A 19154-nucleotide genomic window follows, 5' to 3' on the forward strand; every position below is an offset into this window, starting at 1 on the left:
GACAAATACCCGAAACACACAGCCAGAGCAACTAAGGAGTGGCTCCGTAAGAAGCACCTCAAGGTCCTGGAGTAGCCTAGCCAGTCTCCAGACCTGAACCCAATAAAAAAGTCTGTATTGCCCAACGACAGCCCCGAAACCTGAAGGATCTGGAGAAGGTCTGTATGGAGGAGTGGGCCAAAATCCCTGCTGCAGTGTGTGCAAACCTGGTCAAGAACTACAGGAACGTGTGATCTCTGTAATTGCAAACAAAGGTTTCTGTACCAAATAATAAGTTCTGCTTTTCTGATGTATCAAATACTTATGTCATGCAATAAAATGGAAATGAATTACTTAAAAATCATACAATGTGATTTTCTGGATTTTTGTTTTAGATTCCGTCACTCACAGTGTGCCTATGATAAAAATTACAGACCTCTACATGCTTTGTAAGTAGGAAAACCTGCAAAATCAGCAGGGTATCAAATACTGGTTCTCCCACTGTATATGTAACCTGATCAAAAACAGTTCTGATCCAGAACCATATACAGTTGAAGTCGGAAGTTTACATATACTTATGTTGGAGTCATTAAAACTCGTTTTTCAACCACTCCACAAATTTATTGTTAACAAACTATAGTTTTGGCAAGTCCGTTAGGACATCTACTTTGTGCATGACACAAGTCATTTTTCCAACAATTGTTTACAGACAGATTATTTCACTTATAATTCACTGTATCACAATTCCAGTGGGTCAGAAGATGGCATACACTAAGTTGACTGTGCCTTTAAACAGCTTGGAAAATTCCAGAAAATTATGTCATGGCTTTAGAAGCTTCTGATAGGCTAATTGACATCATTTGAGTCAATTGGAGGTGTACCTGTGGATGTATTTCAAGGCCTACCTTCAAACTCAGTGCCTCTTTGCTTCACATCATGGGAAAATCAAAAGAAATAGGCCAAGACCTCAGAATTTTTTTTTAGACCTCCACAAGTCTGGTTCATCCTTGGGAGCAATTTCTAAACGCCTGAAGGTACCACGTTCATCTGTACAAACAATAGTACGCAAGTATAAACACCATGGGACCACGCAGGTGTCATACCGCTCAGGATGGAGGTGTGTTCGGGCACCTAGAGATGAACGTACTTTGGTGTGAAAAGTGCAATCAATCCCAGAACAACAGCAAAGGACATTGTGAAGATGCTGGAGGAAACAGGTACAAAGTATCCATGTCCACAGTAAAACGAGTCCTATATCGACATAACCTGTAAGGCCGCTCAGTAAGGAAGAAGCCACTGCTCCAAAACCGCCATAAAAAACAAGACTATGGTTTGCAACTGCACATGGGGACAAAGATCGTACTTTTTGGAGAAATTTCCTCTGGTCATAATGACCATTATGTTTGGAGGAAAAAGGGGAAGGTTTGCAAGCTGAAGAACACCATCCCAACCGTGAAGCACGGGGGTGGCAGCATCATGTTGTGGGGGTGCTTTGCTGCAGGAGGGACTGGTGCACTTCTCAAAATAGATGGCATCATGAGGGAGGAAAATTATGTGGATATATTGAAGCAACATCAGTCAGCAAGTTAAAGCTTGGTCGCAAATGGGTCTTCCAAATGAACAATGACCCCAAGCATACCTCCAAAATGGCTTAAGGACAACAGTCAAAGTATTGGAGTGGCCATCACAAAACCCTTACTTCAATCCCATACAAAGTTTGTGGGCAGAACTGAAAAAGCGTGTGCGAGCAAGGAGGCCTACAAACCTGACTCAGTTACACCAGCTCTGTTAGGAGGAATGGGCCAAAATTCCACCAACTTATTGTGGGAAGCTTGTGGAAGGCTACCCGAAACGTTTGACCCACGTTAAACAATTTAAAGGCAATGCTATCAAATACTAATTGAGTGCATGTAAACTTCTGACCCACTGGGAATGTGATGAAAGAAATAAAAGTTTAAATAAATCATTCTCTCTGCTATTATACTGACCTTTCACATTCTTAAAATAAAGTGGTGATCCTAACTGACCTAAGACAGAGAATATTTACTAGGATTAAATGTCAGAAATTGTGAAATTGAGTTTAAATGTATTTGGCTACGGTGTATGTAAACTTCCGACTTCAACTGTATGTCACCTCTCACCTAACCAGAAACCAGAAGTCCTTGTGTGCCCAATTGAGAACGGGATACTTCCTCTGAGGAGATTGAATGCCATAGATGAAGAGGAGTGGCCATGTCCAGTCTTTGATTTTGTGGGAGGTCGAGAATAAATTGCTGTTTTTATTTTACTGTTCTTTACACGATGAGTAGCTTTGTTTGATCAAATGCAACAGCAGACACCAGAATTATTCTGGATAAGCGTCAAAGAGAAACTTGAATGGCTTTTCAGAAAATAAGTGTTCTTGTTTTGTTTTTCAATGGTTTTTTTTTAGTTTTGCATGATTGTATTTATGGAAGTGAATGTGTGCATACATCCACTGGTTTGTTTTGCTACAGAAAATACACATAATAGAACGTTATTATTATAAGTGTCACTCCATGATCTGTTTCACCTGTCTTTGTGATTGTCTCCACCCACCTCCAGGTGTCTCCTGTTATCCCCATTAGTCCCTGGCGTATTTATCCCTGTGTTTCCTGTCTCCCTGTGCCAGTGCGTCTTGTTTTGCCAAGTCAACCAGCGTTTTCTCCTGACTCCTATTTTTCCCAGTCTCTGTTTTTTCCTAGCCCTCCTGGATTTGACCCTTGCCTGCCCTGACGCCAAATCCGCCTGCCTGACCACTCTGCCTGTTCTGACCTCGAGCCTGCCTATCCCCTGGTACTGCTTGGACTCGGGCCTGGTTTATGAACTCTCTCCTGTCCCCGACCTGCCTTTTTGCCTACCCCTTTTGGTATAATAAATATCGGAGCTCAACCATCTGCCTCCTGTGTCTGCATTTGGGTCTCGCCTTGTGCCCTTATAATAAGCCCATGTGTGCTGTGCATCCTTGAAGATGCATGACACTATAATAATAGAATTAATCCAAATCATCACACACGTGTGTGCGCGCGCGCACACACACACACACACACACTTCAGTAAACAGAATGGTTAACTTGGCGGACTGGCTCACTGAACTTCTCAGACTGAGGATCAACTATAGTGACGGCCATGGGTATATCTGAAATGGTACCATTTAAGGTCCAATTTCAGACACAGGCAGTGAGTCCAGAGTGTCCCACAACAAGCCTGCAGAGAACACACCGTTTCCTGTTTGTGTCTCGTTCAAATGCCTCCCCCTCCTCCGGGTCTAACCATGCACCTGCAGCAAGGCCCTGGCCCTGCCTGAAAAACACTTTTAGCCCAATTACTTTCTACCCAGCACACAGAGAAAAGAAAACAGCACATGTTGTGAAACAATAGCATGGTGTACAAACACGCCTTGCCACTGGAGTAAACATACTTCAACAAAACCCCATTGTACAACGCCTACAGACTGGCCCTGGTTTAATAAAAGAACACAATGATAGTTTGTTGGGGATGGATATAAAATACAAGGCATTTTCCACTTAAACGATGGTCTCTTAAGGAGCTGCACAACGTGCACGCAAGTTTTGGTTCTGGGTGCCAAGATCACTAAAACTAGGAGAAACACATCTGCAACATATGCATAGTTTTCAGTAAATTGTAGTAAATCACAGTACAGTAAATCACCTTCAAATGGCCTTTGAATTGCATACCTCATCAAGCCCAGATGTTCCCATTGGGCCATCTCCAAACAGAGACATGGCTTGCGGGTTAGGCTCACACACATTTCCAATGAAACACAGCTATCCTCTTGTTTATGTATCATAATATTCTGCAAAGGACATGGAACATGGAAGTGGGGGTGCATGATTTCCCCCGGTTTCCTGATCAGTAAACGGTGACCTCCACTGGCACTTTTCCATTTTACCAGAAGTCCTCATTGAAAACAGACCGAGGAGGAAAACAGAGGGTGGAGGAAGGGGCGCGGTGTAGGGGGCATATAAACAACTCCAGACTCCACCAAAAGAGTGTCTAACTCCTGGCTACGATCCAGCTAGTAACTGTCCAGCATCACTCTGAGACACAAAGAGCTCTGTGACCTTCCATAGTGCTGTGTGCGTGCGTGTGTGTATGGGACTGTAATCCATAGTGTTGCCCTCCGACAGTGGCTGCAGACAGAATACTTTGCGGGGTCGTTAAGTCTAAGTTGTCTAACAGAGAAAGTCCCGGTGTTGGACCCAGTCGGGTCAAAGGGGAGCCATCATGGCAGCTGCTGACTCATAACGGGAGACTATAGGACTTACTGGAAGGTCTGTGAGTCAGATAGTCACCCCTCCCCATATTGCCCTGTCCCCACCCTCTCTCCCCTCTTTACCCTCCTCTCCCTCAGCCAGTCTCTCCTCTGATCTCACACAGCGGTCCGTCTGTAATCTCACTTAGACAATAACACACCAACGCCACCCTACCCATATGTTTGGTGAGCTCATGATTTTTTCCCCCCTCACAATTCCACCCAATAAGAATGTTGTACACATGTTAGCAGGCCATAAGGTTAATAACACAATGTCATAAAAATGAACAATGCGATGAGAGTTGGTGTTATATTGGTACCACCGTGCCATGGCGTTAGGTTTACAGAGGTAAATGGTAATGCATTAGATGGTGCTACTGATATGAGTGTAAAATTTAATGACATTAGACTTATAAAACAACAAAACACCACCGTCTTCTGTGCTAAACAAAGTAAACAACCACTCTGGTTTTATTTTAAACTAACTCAACACAGTGAACAACATCTCCCTCTCTCATCCTCTTCATTATCACATAACTCAACATCAAGCGTCATCAGGAATAGAATAAAGGTCCATTCTGGAGCGCCATGAGTCCTGCCTGGGTTTCAGCTGAGTGGTTAGAGAGGGGTGTGTGGGTGGAAGTTCAAGCTAAGTGTTTATGGCAGGCAGGAGTCGGTCCGCTAGCTTATGCTGTCAGTGTGTGTGTGTGTTGGGCAGTGTGTGCCTGTGTACATGCGTGTGTGTGTGTGTGTTTGTGTTTATGTGTCAGTCCGCTTGCGCTGCCACTCTGTGAGGGAAGCAGTGGGCCCCTGTGCCCTAGCACCGTGGGAGGAATCCAATCTAAAAGACTCCACCAGGGCCCTCGCCAAGCTCAAACCTAGCTGGAAGCCATCCCCAGCGAGCAGCGCTGTCAGGTGGCTGGCGTGGGTGTGGGTGCAGTATAATGAGAGAATGTAGCCTATAGGCGTCGCAGGCGTTGGATATTCCTGCATGGACAATGATGTGAGTAAGACTATGATTGAGAGGGGTATGTACTGCTGTAAATGAATACCACCCACAACCTGGGGGGCCCACTCTCTATTCTCTGTATATCATCAAATACTGTTTATGTAATATGACTGTTACATAAGAGAACACCCACTGTTCACAGAAGTGCATCACTGGTACTAAAACACCTGTAGTTATCAGGAAACATGAATGCATGTTTGTTTCTGAAGTTCCATTCATGAACTTTCATTGGCCATGGTACATATTGCTCATTTGGCATTTTAATTTATTTATGTCCAATTGCTCTACCTTTTTTATTTTTTATTACTGATACTTTAGTAAAATGAATAGGGTCTAAAAGTACTTTAGAAATGGTTAATTAATAGTTTATATAGAGTTTATACTTTTATTATAAATTGTTACTAATAATCAGTTACACTTGTCGGAATTGTGAGATTGTCGCTTGGTCCCAACATGTGTTTTAATTGCGTATGACTACAGTTTTTTAAATTCTGACTTTAATGTATTTTGAAATAATAAAAGCTGCAAAGTTTGCAATGTTTTCTCCTAATTTAGACATACGTTTCACACAGTCTGTTGTACCACCGCCGTTGGAGTGCAAGCATCCTTGGCCATATGCCTTTCCACACTTTCTCCAGCAAATTAGATTTTCCTTCTCCCTCTTCACAAAATATTATCATGGAACAGTATGATCCAATGTCATTCAAAGACAATCGATGGATGGAAAACTGACCAATGAGATTCCTCCAACATTTTGATTTTTCAGGTCCTTCCCTGTGATTGGCTTACTTCCATGAAGAAGTATCCGCCTCTAAGCCTCTTATAGGCTGTGTTTCGCGGCTTTCTTGCAAGTCATTTGAATACGGCTGGTCGTGGTCGTGGTCGCGGTTTCTAATGACTTCTCATTCAAAGGATCGTGCAGACACAATGGATGGATTTAACGAATAGGAATTTCATGTTCCGAAAACACTGATCGTTATTATTTGTGTGCATTTTGCACTTATTTCCAAGGATAATTTTTGAAGGATTATTGTCTTTCATCTGCTTTTATTTTCCAAAAACGTGGAATCTTTTTATTAGATACAAATAGTGTTTATACTGTTACAATTCGATTTTTTTTTCCCAGTTGGGGTAAGTTGATCACAATACAGATGTAGGATCTTAATTTGATCACTCTTTTTTGTTTCTGTGAATTTGTAGTGTATTCATGGTTTATAACGGCTTCTAAAGTTTGTAATTTCCACTTTAAAATGCCCTAACGAAAATTGTAAAAATGTTCATGAATTATAATCCACATAATAATTCACATTTCCTGTTGCTGCAGGATTATTTCCCTACTGTAGCGAACTGTATGTTAAGATCTGTATGTTCACTGTGAGCCTGATTGTTTGTAACAAGGAAACATTCTGGGAATGTGAAACGTTCAAAACAAAAGTGTTATGTCATGCATTTGACCTATAAATGACAGAGCTTTGAAGGTTGCGCTTTGAGTGAAGGCAAAAACAATTTAATGATGACAGATCTTAACCTTTACTTAATGATGACAGATCTAAACTTTTACCAACAACAAAATATGTCCATAATCACCTTTAGCAATCCCAGACACTCATATCGGATATAATTGAATGTGATGTGAAACTTTAAATAGACTTTAACTGTGTTATTGTTTTTGCTCTAGTCTGCAGCATGGTCTATATAACTACTTGTCTGGCATGCATTAGCCTTCATTACTCACCAGTGTTATGACTGAGTGTGGTTCAACCCAGCAGAGTTCTATTCTCATAATAAGAGTGCATGAGTCAAGAGTAATAAACTGTGCCAGGGGGTGTGGGTTGGGCTGTGTTTACCCTGTCTGGGCTACAGTTAGATGGTTACAGTAGACTGGGGAACAGACAAACAGGGTGGGGATATGTGTGGGAATGAGATTTCTTAGAAACAACACCCATCTTATTTTATGACCGTATTTGCTTCTCTATCAGATGTTCAGTTCTTTTTTTTCTAGGCTATGGAACAGGCAAAACAGGGTGGGACATGAGGTTTATTATTCCTTCCGTCTTATAAACAGCATCCACCCTTATATATCCAAGATGGATACAGCATAGTATAGCTGTTTTATTTCATAACTCTGGTATAGTTGCTTCTCTATCAGATAGATGAGGTTCTTATCTGTTTCCACTTAACCCTTATGATCCATTTTCATCCCCCCCCCCCCCCCCCCCCCCCCCCCCCCGTCAGGCTGTGGTGTAGTGTCAGCCTGTTGGTCAGTCAGAGAATGTCACTTTCATTCAAATGTAGAAGGCTTTAGTAGGCCCGAGCTTTACTTGGTGGGGGGGAGGTTGCTTGAAAACGTCTATTGCTGGGTAGATCATCAGCTCCTGTTGTAGCAGGTCACCATCATTAATGCGGCCTCTCTGTCTGTCCAGACTAGAGAATAAAGTACCTTTAATCTCTTAACAGTTTTAAGGAAGCCAGCAGGGAGAGGAAGGGGATGTGCCAGGATGGCGGGTAAATGAGACAGTGGCATAAACAGGCTTATACCAGAATGTAGTAGAATCAGCAGTAGTAAGGACATGAGACAGTGGCATAGTCAGGCTTATACCAGAATGTAGTAGAATCAGCAGTAGTAAGGACATGAGACAGTGGCATAGTCAGGCTTATACCAGAATGTAGTAGAATCAGCAGTAGTAAGGACATGAGACAGTGGCATAGTCAGGCTTATACCAGAATGTAGTAGAATCAGCAGTAGTAAGGACATGAGACAGTGGCATAGTCAGGCTTATACCAGCATGGTGTAGAGTTAGAGTCAGCAGTAGTGGGTTAACACCATTAGGGTAAGTTATCACACACTTCCAGTAGTTATTACATAAATTCCATTTAAAAAAAAACACATTTTCTCCCTGTTACACACACATAAACACAAGAAGAACAAAGGTTTGACATTGTTTTTACATTTTAAGTCTCTTTAACAGGTCAATATGCCTCCCACGACACCATACGCTGGCAAGTTCAGCCCCAGCCCTTACAACAACAACGACAATCTCCACAAATACCACCAGCCCATGGAAGCGAGCTACGGGGACATGTGCTACCATGACAACAGTCTTGTTTCAGGCTCCCTGGAGGCCCTAATACAACACTTAGTTCCCACAGTAGACTACTACCCTGACGTGAGTCTTATCTCTAGTCCAACAAAAACATAAACAATGGAATCATACAAACATTTTTGGGGGTTATGAAAGGGGAAGACAATTAAGCTCATAAGGCTTAACTGTTATATTCTTCAAGAACAAATGTGTATACTGTACAGTGGGCTACTACTCTGACGTGTGTTGTTATCTCTGGTCCAAAATGCTCTCTCAGGGGGACTCTAATGACAACAACAAAAACATAAACAAGGGAGAAATACAAGCTGTTATGCCAAATAGGCTACGGTTATATTTCGGGTTGTGTACTTTGTCCTTGCGTTATATTCTTGAAGAACAAATGGGTAGACTCACTCAGAATGTATATATCATTAACTGAACTGACCATTGAACAGCGGGAAATGTGCCATATTGTGCTGGGTTGGTGTTGGGTTGACGACAACGTGAGTTGATGTTAACTATCTTTTTTCTTGTTCTCCATCAGAGGTCGTACGTCTTCACCTTCCTGCTGAGTTCCCGCCTCTTCCTCAACCCGTATGAGCTCATGTCTCGGGTGTGTCACCTGTGTGTGGAGCAGCATAGATCTGGAGACCTGCTGCTTGATAAGGTAGCTAACACACACACACACACACACACACACACACACAAACAGAGATGCACCCACCCACCCTCCCGCCCATCCATCCACACACACACACACACACACACACACACACACACACACACACACACACACACACACACAGATGCACCCACCCCCCCCCACACACACACACACACACACACACACACACACACACACACACACACTAGTTCTAAACAACCAGGAGTGGACACCCCCTCTTTACAGTCTGTCTAACACTGGCATGTCTTTCTCCTTGCTGTCTTTAGATCAGAATACGAGACGTCGCTCCAAAGATCGTGCAGCTGCTGACAGAGTGGACGGAGACATTTCCCTATGACTTCAGAGATGAGAGGATGATGCGCTGCCTGAAAGAGATGAGCCATCATCTGGCCAGAGGAGATGAGGTCAGCACCCTTATATAACCTCTGACTAACTGACTCATTAGAGATGACAGTCGACATGGCACCAGACATTTCATTTGCCCAGCTATGGTTTCGTTTGACATCAGACACCTTTATTTATCACATATTGAGCTACAGGGCGCTGAGTTCATGTTGCCTTGTCTTTTCATTAGGTGTGTTATTATGTTCACTTGTCGTTCGTCATAATATGTGTTGCCTGTTAGATGGCTCATATGTTTTACATCGGTGTGGATGGCGTAGGAGGTGAGAATACACACCCACAACAAGTTCACAAGTTGCAGACTTCTATAATGAACTCAGCGCCCTCCTCGTTATATCAGCACAGACACAAATATACCTTGATATGGGTTTCTCTCTCTCTCTCTTGATGTTTTCTAATATCAGTACTTAAAAATATTGTTTCCAAAACGCTATATATCCATTTTCAGAAAGGTGGGTAAATGAGCTTTTATTGTTTAAAATAAATTATGAAAGTGATTGGTGTGTTTTTTTCACTATCCAATCATGGCATGGGTTCAATGACATAAATGTATTTGTTTAAAATCTATCGCTTGATGGTTTCATTTCAGATAGACAAATAATCATGTTTTTTGCTAAATGCTATATATCCCCCTGACTCGCAGAGAAATAAGTTACAAGTATCAAATAACTACATCAAATGTATCAAATAACTACATCAAATGTATCAAATAACTACATCAAATGTATCAAATAACTACATCAAATGTATCAAATAACTACATCAAATGTATCAAATAACTACATCAAATGTATCAAATAACTACATCAAATGTATCAAATAACTACATCAAATGTATCAAATAACTACATCAAATGTATCAAATAACTACATTTTCAAATGATACATTTGTGACATCAATATTTAAAATGAGTAGTATGAGATTTTGTAGGTGAAACATTTACATTTGCCATTTGAGTCATTTAGCAGATGCTGTTATGCAGAGACTTACGGGTTAGTGCCTTCATCTTAAGATCGCTAGGTGAGACAACCACAGATCACAGTCAAATATACAGGACATTAACATCCCGTTCCAGCTAAACAATGGATATATAGCATTTTGCACACAAAAAAAACATTTTTATACACATCTAGAATCTATAAATAGTTATATTTTACACAGACATGAAGGTACCCATAAGCAATCATTTCTGATGGAGAAAAAAAACCTGTGAAAAATGTGTGGATTTAGCATTTTGGAAATAAACTATTCACTTGTATACAATGCATAGGTTGATCTCTCGCTCGATGTTGTTTTACATCAGTACTCGTGGAGGGCCATGCAGCAGATGACTCAGCGATTAATCCGAAGGTTGGCGGCCCTGGGTCAGTATGAGGAGGCTATCGCCACACTCAATGCCTCCGCAGCCGAGAGACCCGCTGCTCTGAAGACCAAACAGCACAACGGACAAAGGAGTGACGTACTGAGCATCAGTGACGATGCTTTTATTCTCGCCCAGCAGCTCACGCACATTGAACTGGTGAGGAGAGCACATACTGTAGACCATACTGTATACTGTATTCATAATATGTGGTGTTCAGAGAAGTTCAGACTGAATGGCCGGTTCTAAATTCGAATGAATTTAGTGTTGATTTAAAAGTACCCGTGATCGATCAATTAAAGTACCGGACTGTTAGAAATACAGTAGTGCTTTAGAAATATTTGCTTATTACAATTCTTACGTTTCCAATTCTAGGACAGATTGAGTTTTATCGGACCAGAAGAGTTCATCCAAGCCTTTGGTGTGAAAGATCCCCTGGACAACCATAAGGTAGGCCACATAACATTGTCCACTACCTTCCACATAACATTGTCCACTACCTTCCACATAACATTGTCCACTACCTTCCACATAACATTGTCCACTACCTTCCACATAAGATTGTCCACTACCTTCCACATAACATTGTCCACTACCTTCCACATAACATGTTCCTCTACCTTCCACATAAGATTGTCCACTACCTTCCACATAACATGTTCCTCTATCTTCCACATAACATTGTCCACTACCTTCCACATAAGATTGTCCACTACCTTCCACATAACATTGTCCTCTACCTTCCACATAAGATTGTCCACTACCTTCCACATAACATTGTCCTCTACCTTCCACATAAGATTGTACACTACCTTCCACATAACATTGTCCACTACCTTCCACATAACATTGTCCACTACCTTCCTCATAACATTGTCCTCTACCTTCCACATAACATTGTCCACTACCTTCCACATAACATTGTCCTCTACCTTCCACATAAGATTGTCCACTACCTTCCACATAACATGTTCCTCTTCCTTCCACATAACATTGTCCACTACCTTCCACATAACATTGTCCTCTACCTTCCACATAACATTGTCCTCTACCTTCCACATAACATTGTCCTCTACCTTCCACATGACATTGTCCTCTACCTTCCACATAACATTGTCCTCTACCTTCCACATAACATTGTCCTCTACCTTCCACATAACATTGTCCTCTATCTTCCACATAACATTGTCCTCTATCTTCCACATAACATTGTCCACTACCTTCCACATAACATTGTCCTCTATCTTCCACATAACATTGTCCTCTACCTTCCACATAACATTGTCCTCTACCTTCCACATAACATTGTCCACTACCTTCCACATAACATTGTCCTCTACCTTCCACATAACATTGTCCACTACCTTCCACATAACATTGTCCACTACCTTCCACATAACATTGTCCACTACCTTCCACATAACATTGTCCACTACCTTCCACATAACATTGTCCTCTACCTTCCACATAACATTGTCCTCTACCTTCCACATAACATTGTCCTCTATCTTCCACATAACATTGTCCACTACCTTCCACATAACATTGTCCTCTACCTTCCACATAACATTGTCCTCTACCTTCCACATAACATTGTCCCCTACCTTCCACATAACATTGTCCACTACCTTCCACATAACATTGTCCTCTACCTTCCACATAACATTGTCCACTACCTTCCACATAACATTGTCCACTACCTTCCACATAACATTGTCCACTACCTTCCACATAACATTATCCTCTACCTTCCACATAACATTGTCCTCTACCTTCCACATAACATTGTCCTCTACCTTCCACATAACATTGTCCTCTACCTTCCACATAACATTGTCCACTACCTTCCACATAATATTGTCCACTATCTTCCACATAACATTGTCCACTACATTTCACACAATATTGTCAAAGACCTTCCACATAACATCATCCACTGTCTTCCACATAACATTGTCCTCTACCTTCCACATAACATTGTCCTCTACCTTCCACATAACATTGTCCTCTACCTTCCACATAACATTGTCCTCTACCTTCCACATAACATTGTCCTCTATCTTCCACATAACATTGTCCTCTATCTTCCACATAACATTGTCCACTACCTTCCACATAACATTGTCCTCTACCTTCCACATAACATTGTCCTCTACCTTCCACATAACATTGTCCTCTACCTTCCACATAACATTGTCCACTACCTTCCACATAACATTGTCCTCTACCTTCCACATAACATTGTCCACTACCTTCCACATAACATTGTCCACTACCTTCCACATAACATTGTCCACTACCTTCCACATAACATTGTCCTCTACCTTCCACATAACATTGTCCTCTACCTTCCACATAACATTGTCCTCTATCTTCCACATAACATTGTCCTCTACCTTCCACATAACATTGTCCACTACCTTCCACATAATATTGTCCACTATCTTCCACATAACATTGTCCACTACATTTCACACAATATTGTCAAAGACCTTCCACATAACATCATCCACTGTCTTCCACATAACATTGTCCTCTACCTTCCACATAACATTGTCCACTACCTTCCATATAACAATGTCCACTACCTTCCACATAACATTGTCTTCTACCTTCCATATAACATTGTCCACTACCTTCCATATAACATTGTCCACTACATGCCATATAACAGTGTCCACTACCGTCCACATAACATTGTCCACTACCTTCCATATAACATTGTCCACTACCTTCCATATAACATTGTCCACTACCTTCCATATAACATTGTCCACTACATGCCATATAACAGTGTCCACTACCTTCCACATAACATTGTCCACTACCTTCCACATAACATTGTCCACTCCCTTCCACATAACATTGTCCACTAACTTCCACATAACATTGTCCACTACCTTCCTCATAACATTGTCCACCACCTTCCACATAACATTGTCCTCTACCTTCCACTGGTTACATAAGATACCATCTGTCAGTAATTATGGTGAGGCTACTGAATGGGTTGTGGCTGACTTCATTGTGTAAGTCCATTAAGAATTATCAACAGAGTACATCACAACAACTAGTCATGAAAAGACTGGGAGAAACAACTCTAGCCCAGATATAGTTTACAAGAAAAGAAACAGAACTAATTGAAATGCTCCACCAACATATCCATCATGGATATCATACTAGACAATCATTTTTTTTATTTTTTATTAAAGTAACCTTGACCTGTCTTTCCCCTCAGAGTTTCTTTAGAAAACGCAAGACCACTAACCTGGAGGCCTATGTAGCTTGGTTCAACAGACTCAGCTACCTGGTGGCCACTGAAATCTGTATGGTGAGTGCTCTCCTTCTTTCTCACTTTCTGTCTCCCGCTTTCTCTCTCTGCCTCTGTCTCTCTCTCCCCGTCTACTGTAATTCTCTCTCCGTCGACCTTAATTCCCTCTCTCCCTTGTTTCTGTTATCCTTTCCTTCTCACACAGTTCCAATGGTTTTGTGTTTTTCTTCCTTCCAGCCAGTAAAGAAGAAGCACAGAGCTCGGGCCTTGGAGTTCTTCATAGACGTGGCCAGAGAATGCTTCAACATCGGCAACTTCAACTCACTCATGGCAATCATCAGTAAGTTACAATCCAGGGCTCTAGAATGTTCTTTTCTCTTCTATTTCAATTCTACAATAGAATGCTTAGAATTGGAATTTCAGTTTGTTTGAAATTAAATTGATCCCTAACCCCTGCTCTCCTCTCTCCACAGCCGGGATGAACATGAGTCCTGTGTCTCGGCTGAAGAAGACCTGGAGCAAAGTCAACACAGACAAGTTTGACATACTGGAGCACCAAATGGACCCCTCCAGTAACTTCAGCAACTACCGTACTGCCCTGCGAGGAGCCACCCAGAGATCCATCACGGCACACAGCAACCAGGAGAAGATAGTCATTCCATTCTTCAGCCTTCTCATCAAGGACATCTACTTCCTCAATGAAGGATGTGCCAGCCGGCTATCCAACGGTCATGTCAACTTTGAAGTGAGTCTGAGTAATGTACAGCACACGCATTATTGCTAATCATGACAAGACTATTACTGTATGAACTGGTTTCCCTCGACCAAGAAGCATGTTCAGTGGTGAATCTCCATTAAAATAGCTTTTCAGACTAGAACAACCTGGGTCGAAGAAATTGGCCTTTTAGTGTTTAAGTAGCAGGTGAAAAACACATGGTTGTCGATTTATTTTTAATTTCAATGAATTTTCATTTCCTGTTTCTCTATAGAAACTGTGGGATTTGGCGAAGCAGGTCAGTGAGTTCCTGGTGTGGCGCCAGGTGACGTGTCCCTTCGAGAGAGACAGGAAGATTCTCCAGTACCTCGTCACCACGCCAGTCTTCACCGAGGATGGTGAGTGCTGTCCACAGATACATTACGTGTCAATTATTTAGAACAGTACGAAATGTGCAGCGCCTGTGGTCTAATGGTACCCACACGTGACCCTGGCTGTTTGCACGTGTGTACTCCCCACAGATACCAGGGTTTGTTGTCCACAGTTCCTGCTGTATCTCCTCCCTTTCAAATTCTGTACTGTCTAAGTAAAGGATACAGAATATGAATGGATGATGAAAGTCCACTCTCCTATGAAAGTGCAAAACCTACTATAATCAGTACTGTATCTTATAGCCTTGGCTTCGGGGATAGTCATGTTTTTTTGTCTCTTCTGCAGAGCTGCACTTGGCCTCCTATGAGAGCGAAGGTCCTGAGAACCACATGGAGAAGGACAGTCGCAGGTCTCTCAGGTGTGTAACTTGACTTTATTTATTTTTTACCTAACTTTACACTTGGATTCTGAACCTTTATTTAACTAGGCAAGTCGGTTCCTGGTGTGGATTTTGCGCACATACATGGTGCACTGTTTGTATTTCAAAACATTGTATTATGTGTCCTATGTTGCAGGTCATCCCTTTTGCATAGAGAGCATCGGTGAGTGACGGTCATGAGTGGGACACTGGTCTGGGTGATTATTATAACCCAGCTAAAGAGGCTCATGGTCGACGGGCACTCGAAAGAGCGGAGGAAGAACTGTTCAAAGCACTCAGAGAAAGGATGCCTCCCTCTATGGCTGAAGAACTGAAGATGATTCATTTGTAACGTGTCTACCCACACAGTATTTACAGTTCTTATTTTATACCAATGGGTCGTAATGGTTACCGATCATTTTCTATGCTCTTCTGAAGCAGTCTTTCTATAGTGTAAATGAGCTTGTTGCTGGTTGGCTTGCTCCGTCTTCTTAGAATGTAAGCTATTTCTGTTCTGTTATTGTTCTTAATAAATAGTGTGTTTTGCATATGTTAGGAATGAATTACTTACATGTATGTGATTAATCTTTAAAGATACAAAAAACAAAACCTCAAAACTCATCTCATCTTTGGTGAAAGGAATATAAATATTTTTTAAACATTTTGTCATGCATTGGTTTACCTTACAGCTATTACTTTTTAGAAATGTTTTATGTTAATGTATTCTATTCTTTTTTTACTATTTCTTTTTTTATCGTGTATATGTGTTTATTGTTTGCCCATCCCAATGTGCTACTTATCAGGGTACTCTACGTTAAGTTCTTATGTGAAATAAGAGGTATATTTTTTATTTTAAAAGAAAATAAAGAACATTTAAATGTGTTTTTTTGTTTGTTCTGTCCCTCTAAATTTCTCTCTAGTGCCATCTAGTGTTCACAACTAAGCTTACAATCAAGTCACATCCACACCGAAAATATTGTAATATTGTAAAAAAAAAAATAATAATAATAATAATTTATTGTAAAAGAATAAGAAAATAAATAGCATACTAAAAATGTCACATTTGACTGAATTGAGAGGAAAATCTAAACTATTTCTAAGGGGGGGAAAATGATGCTGTACATGTAAGCAGACTCATTCATGTTTCAAATAAAATGTAATTGCATTGTTAATGAACATTGCAATAATTACATAATAGTTATTTAATGTGTTGAATTAGTTCCCCATTAGTATCTTTATCAATATGAATATTATACCTTACTAATGATCTGAACTCATGTATGAGAGGTCAAGTGACGTGCAAGGTGATGACGTTGTCTGAAGACCTCGCTGCAGATGGAACACTTGAGCCTCTCTTCCCTCTCCCTGTGATGCTGTTGTTTCACCCCACACGCAGATCCTGTGGCATCAAGCGCCCTCTTGTGGTGAGACCTCATATGCTGCACCAGGTCTGAAGTCAGGCGGAAGGAAATGTTGCATTTGGCACACCAGTTCTGAGCCGGCAGGCAGAGGGGCGAGAGTTGTGAGACGGAAGGGGACAGGAGCACCGGGGAGGGGGGGATCGGAACCTGCAGGGGTCTCCCTGGGGTCCAGGGCCAGAGAGCTGCTGGGCTATAGAGAGGGTGCCTCTGTTTCAAAACACCCTGGACCAGCACAGGTCTGTGGAGGGCAGTAGAGGGGGTGGTAATGTAGATTTTAGCCCTCTCAGGCAGGGGGGTAGTCTGGGGAAGTGGAACAGAGCGTGGGGGCTGGGAGAAGGCACTTCTCCTGTTCTCCGAGACAGAAACTTGGTTGAAGGCAGAGGTGACAGGAGGAGAGTCAGTGGAGGTTTCCTCAGAGCGGGATGGAGATCGAGACAGAGTGTCTTTCAGAGTCTTCTTCTTTGAGTCACTCTGCTCCACTGCTGGGCCACTTCTGGGCTGAATGCTCTGGTTCTGTGGGTTGGATCTAATGTCTTCTGGCCCTGAGGTCTTCAGTTGTGGTTTTAGTTGAGCGGTTCTGTCTTTAGTAAAGGTGCTCCTTATTATATTGGTGGGCAGGTGACAGGTGACCGGGCTAGGTTGTTGGTTTAAGTTCAAAGTACAGTAACCTCTCTCCAGTGGTTCCTGCTTTATGACTAGAGGCTGTGGGCCATTCCAACTCTCCTCCGGGTGTTTCCTTTTGAGGGCGCTCCCTGCCCACCTGGTACCAGACAAGCCAGTCTTATTACTGTTATTCTCCATATCCCTGGCTAGATTGTGGAAGTCTGTTGCAGGTTTTCCATCCTGTGGACTTGTCTCTGGATGGCTCAGTTTGAAGGCAGGAACGGGAAGGGAGTCCGGTTTCACATGGTTGGTGTTGTCTAGACCAGGTTTGGTGGTGTGGCTGTTTGGTTGTCTCTGTGTGCAAAGGAATCTCCAATGTGCCAGGAAGGGGAACTCAGACTCAAAGCCCTGGTTGCAGTTTGTACATGTGTATGGACCAGCACCTGGTTATAAAGATGAATATGGATTAATATCACATTATTCTGACAATATTGCATGACATAAACCTTTGCCAATACTCTTTGAATTATACAAACATATTGAGGAAATCTAGTTTTAAATGTTTAATATTCAATTGGAGTCAATAGTTAAATCATAAAAATGGCTATGAATAATATATATCTATATATTGTAATACACATTCATAGAGTATGTATACCTTTGCTTTGCATCTGCAGTGGGTTCAGTAGAAGAAGCTTGGCAAGGTCTTTCCCATACCACACCAAAAGCTCCTCATCCATCTGGATCGTCCTGAGGGCTCTAAAGAACAATTGTCCGTTCTTCACATAGGCCTCTAGGTTCTGTTCCTCGCTGCTCCGTGCTGACTGGACGAGCCGCAGCCACATCGGGCCGTCAGTGGGCATTTTGTGCGCTGAGGTGTCCACCTGTGTAGCCAAATAGAAACCGGTCTTACAAAAACATGTCAAGCACAGCATTTTGCCAACTGAAAGTTTCGATGCATTTTAGACATTTATTCGGGCATGAGAAACTGCCCCCAGCCAAACGTTTGGAACACATTAGTTTAGAGCGCATGGATTTAAGTGCATGTTCTCACCCTTAAAATGTATGGTGCCGATCTTCTGTCCATAGACTTGAGAGCGATGAAGGCGATGCTGTCATAAACAGAGGTGTGATTCAGCTCACATGGTCCAAAAACTGCGTGTTCGGGAACGTCGCAGGTGGTGTGGACGCGCGTAAAAATGTCAGCTATCCATCGTTGCGCAATTTGCGCCGCCCTCGCCTCCAGGATCTCCTGAGAACCAGATAACATCAGAATTCATATCATTAGGCTGACAATTAAGAATAAATCATTTGTTTGAATAATGACCCCCTAAAACGTGTGTAAAAACGCTCTAAATCCAAAACAATGACTTACCATTGCAAACAGCTGACTGGTGGTAAGATCTGCGCTTCTCTTATTTGCACTATCCCTGCTTGTGTTATACAGTGTATTGTGCCTTGTAGATGCCCACCAATACATGCCATGGGACTGGTCGACTGGAGGAGCTGGTTTTATAGTCTAATCTAATCTGCACAACGAGATT

General features: G+C 42.0%; 2 protein-coding genes across 3 annotated transcripts; one reads left to right on the forward strand and one right to left on the reverse strand.

The window, feature by feature from the left end:
- The first annotated feature begins 6129 nt into the window (after positions 1–6129).
- On the forward strand, positions 6130–16468 carry LOC139408900 (ras-GEF domain-containing family member 1B-B-like). Of its 2 annotated transcripts, none has more exons than XM_071153337.1 (12): positions 6130–6413; positions 8252–8449; positions 8910–9032; positions 9317–9454; positions 10757–10972; positions 11189–11263; positions 14049–14141; positions 14319–14421; positions 14555–14826; positions 15071–15194; positions 15514–15586; positions 15744–16468. In XM_071153337.1, exons 2-12 carry the CDS (start codon positions 8258–8260, stop codon positions 15772–15774), a joined length of 1440 nt encoding a protein of 479 aa, XP_071009438.1. In that variant the 5' UTR covers positions 6130–6413; positions 8252–8257; the 3' UTR covers positions 15775–16468. The 2 variants fall into 2 exon arrangements, with proteins under 2 accessions (XP_071009438.1, XP_071009439.1); XM_071153338.1 differs by having other exon boundaries at positions 6187–6413; positions 8240–8449.
- A 392-nt stretch (positions 16469–16860) lies between these two features.
- Positions 16861–19090, reverse strand: LOC139410054 (PR domain zinc finger protein 8-like). The gene is made up of 4 exons (XM_071155490.1): positions 18986–19090; positions 18665–18862; positions 18269–18494; positions 16861–18053 (listed from the first exon to the last, which is right to left on the reverse strand). The coding sequence occupies exons 1-4, from the start codon at positions 19088–19090 to the stop codon at positions 16861–16863; spliced, it is 1722 nt and encodes a 573-aa protein (XP_071011591.1).
- Positions 19091–19154: the final 64 nt, after the last annotated feature.

Source organism: Oncorhynchus clarkii, chromosome 5, assembly GCF_045791955.1.
Source record: "Oncorhynchus clarkii lewisi isolate Uvic-CL-2024 chromosome 5, UVic_Ocla_1.0, whole genome shotgun sequence".
Taxonomy (NCBI): domain Eukaryota; kingdom Metazoa; phylum Chordata; class Actinopteri; order Salmoniformes; family Salmonidae; genus Oncorhynchus; species Oncorhynchus clarkii.

Bases quoted from the DNA above. Each gene is read 5' to 3' on its own strand.
- LOC139408900 (XM_071153337.1), top strand. From the start codon at position 8,258: ATGCCTCCCACGACACCATACGCTGGCAAGTTCAGCCCCAGCCCTTAC. The intron at 14,142-14,318 runs GTGAGTGCTCTC...TCTTCCTTCCAG, and splicing joins TGGCCACTGAAATCTGTATG to CCAGTAAAGAAGAAGCACAG. The intron at 14,422-14,554 runs GTAAGTTACAAT...CTCTCTCCACAG, and splicing joins CTCACTCATGGCAATCATCA to CCGGGATGAACATGAGTCCT.
- LOC139410054 (XM_071155490.1), bottom strand. From the start codon at position 19,090: ATGTATTGGTGGGCATCTACAAGGCACAATACACTGTATAACACAAGC. The intron at 18,863-18,985 runs GTAAGTCATTGT...TCTGGTTCTCAG, and splicing joins CCAGTCAGCTGTTTGCAATG to GAGATCCTGGAGGCGAGGGC. The intron at 18,495-18,664 runs GTGAGAACATGC...TTGGCTACACAG, and splicing joins CGGCACCATACATTTTAAGG to GTGGACACCTCAGCGCACAA.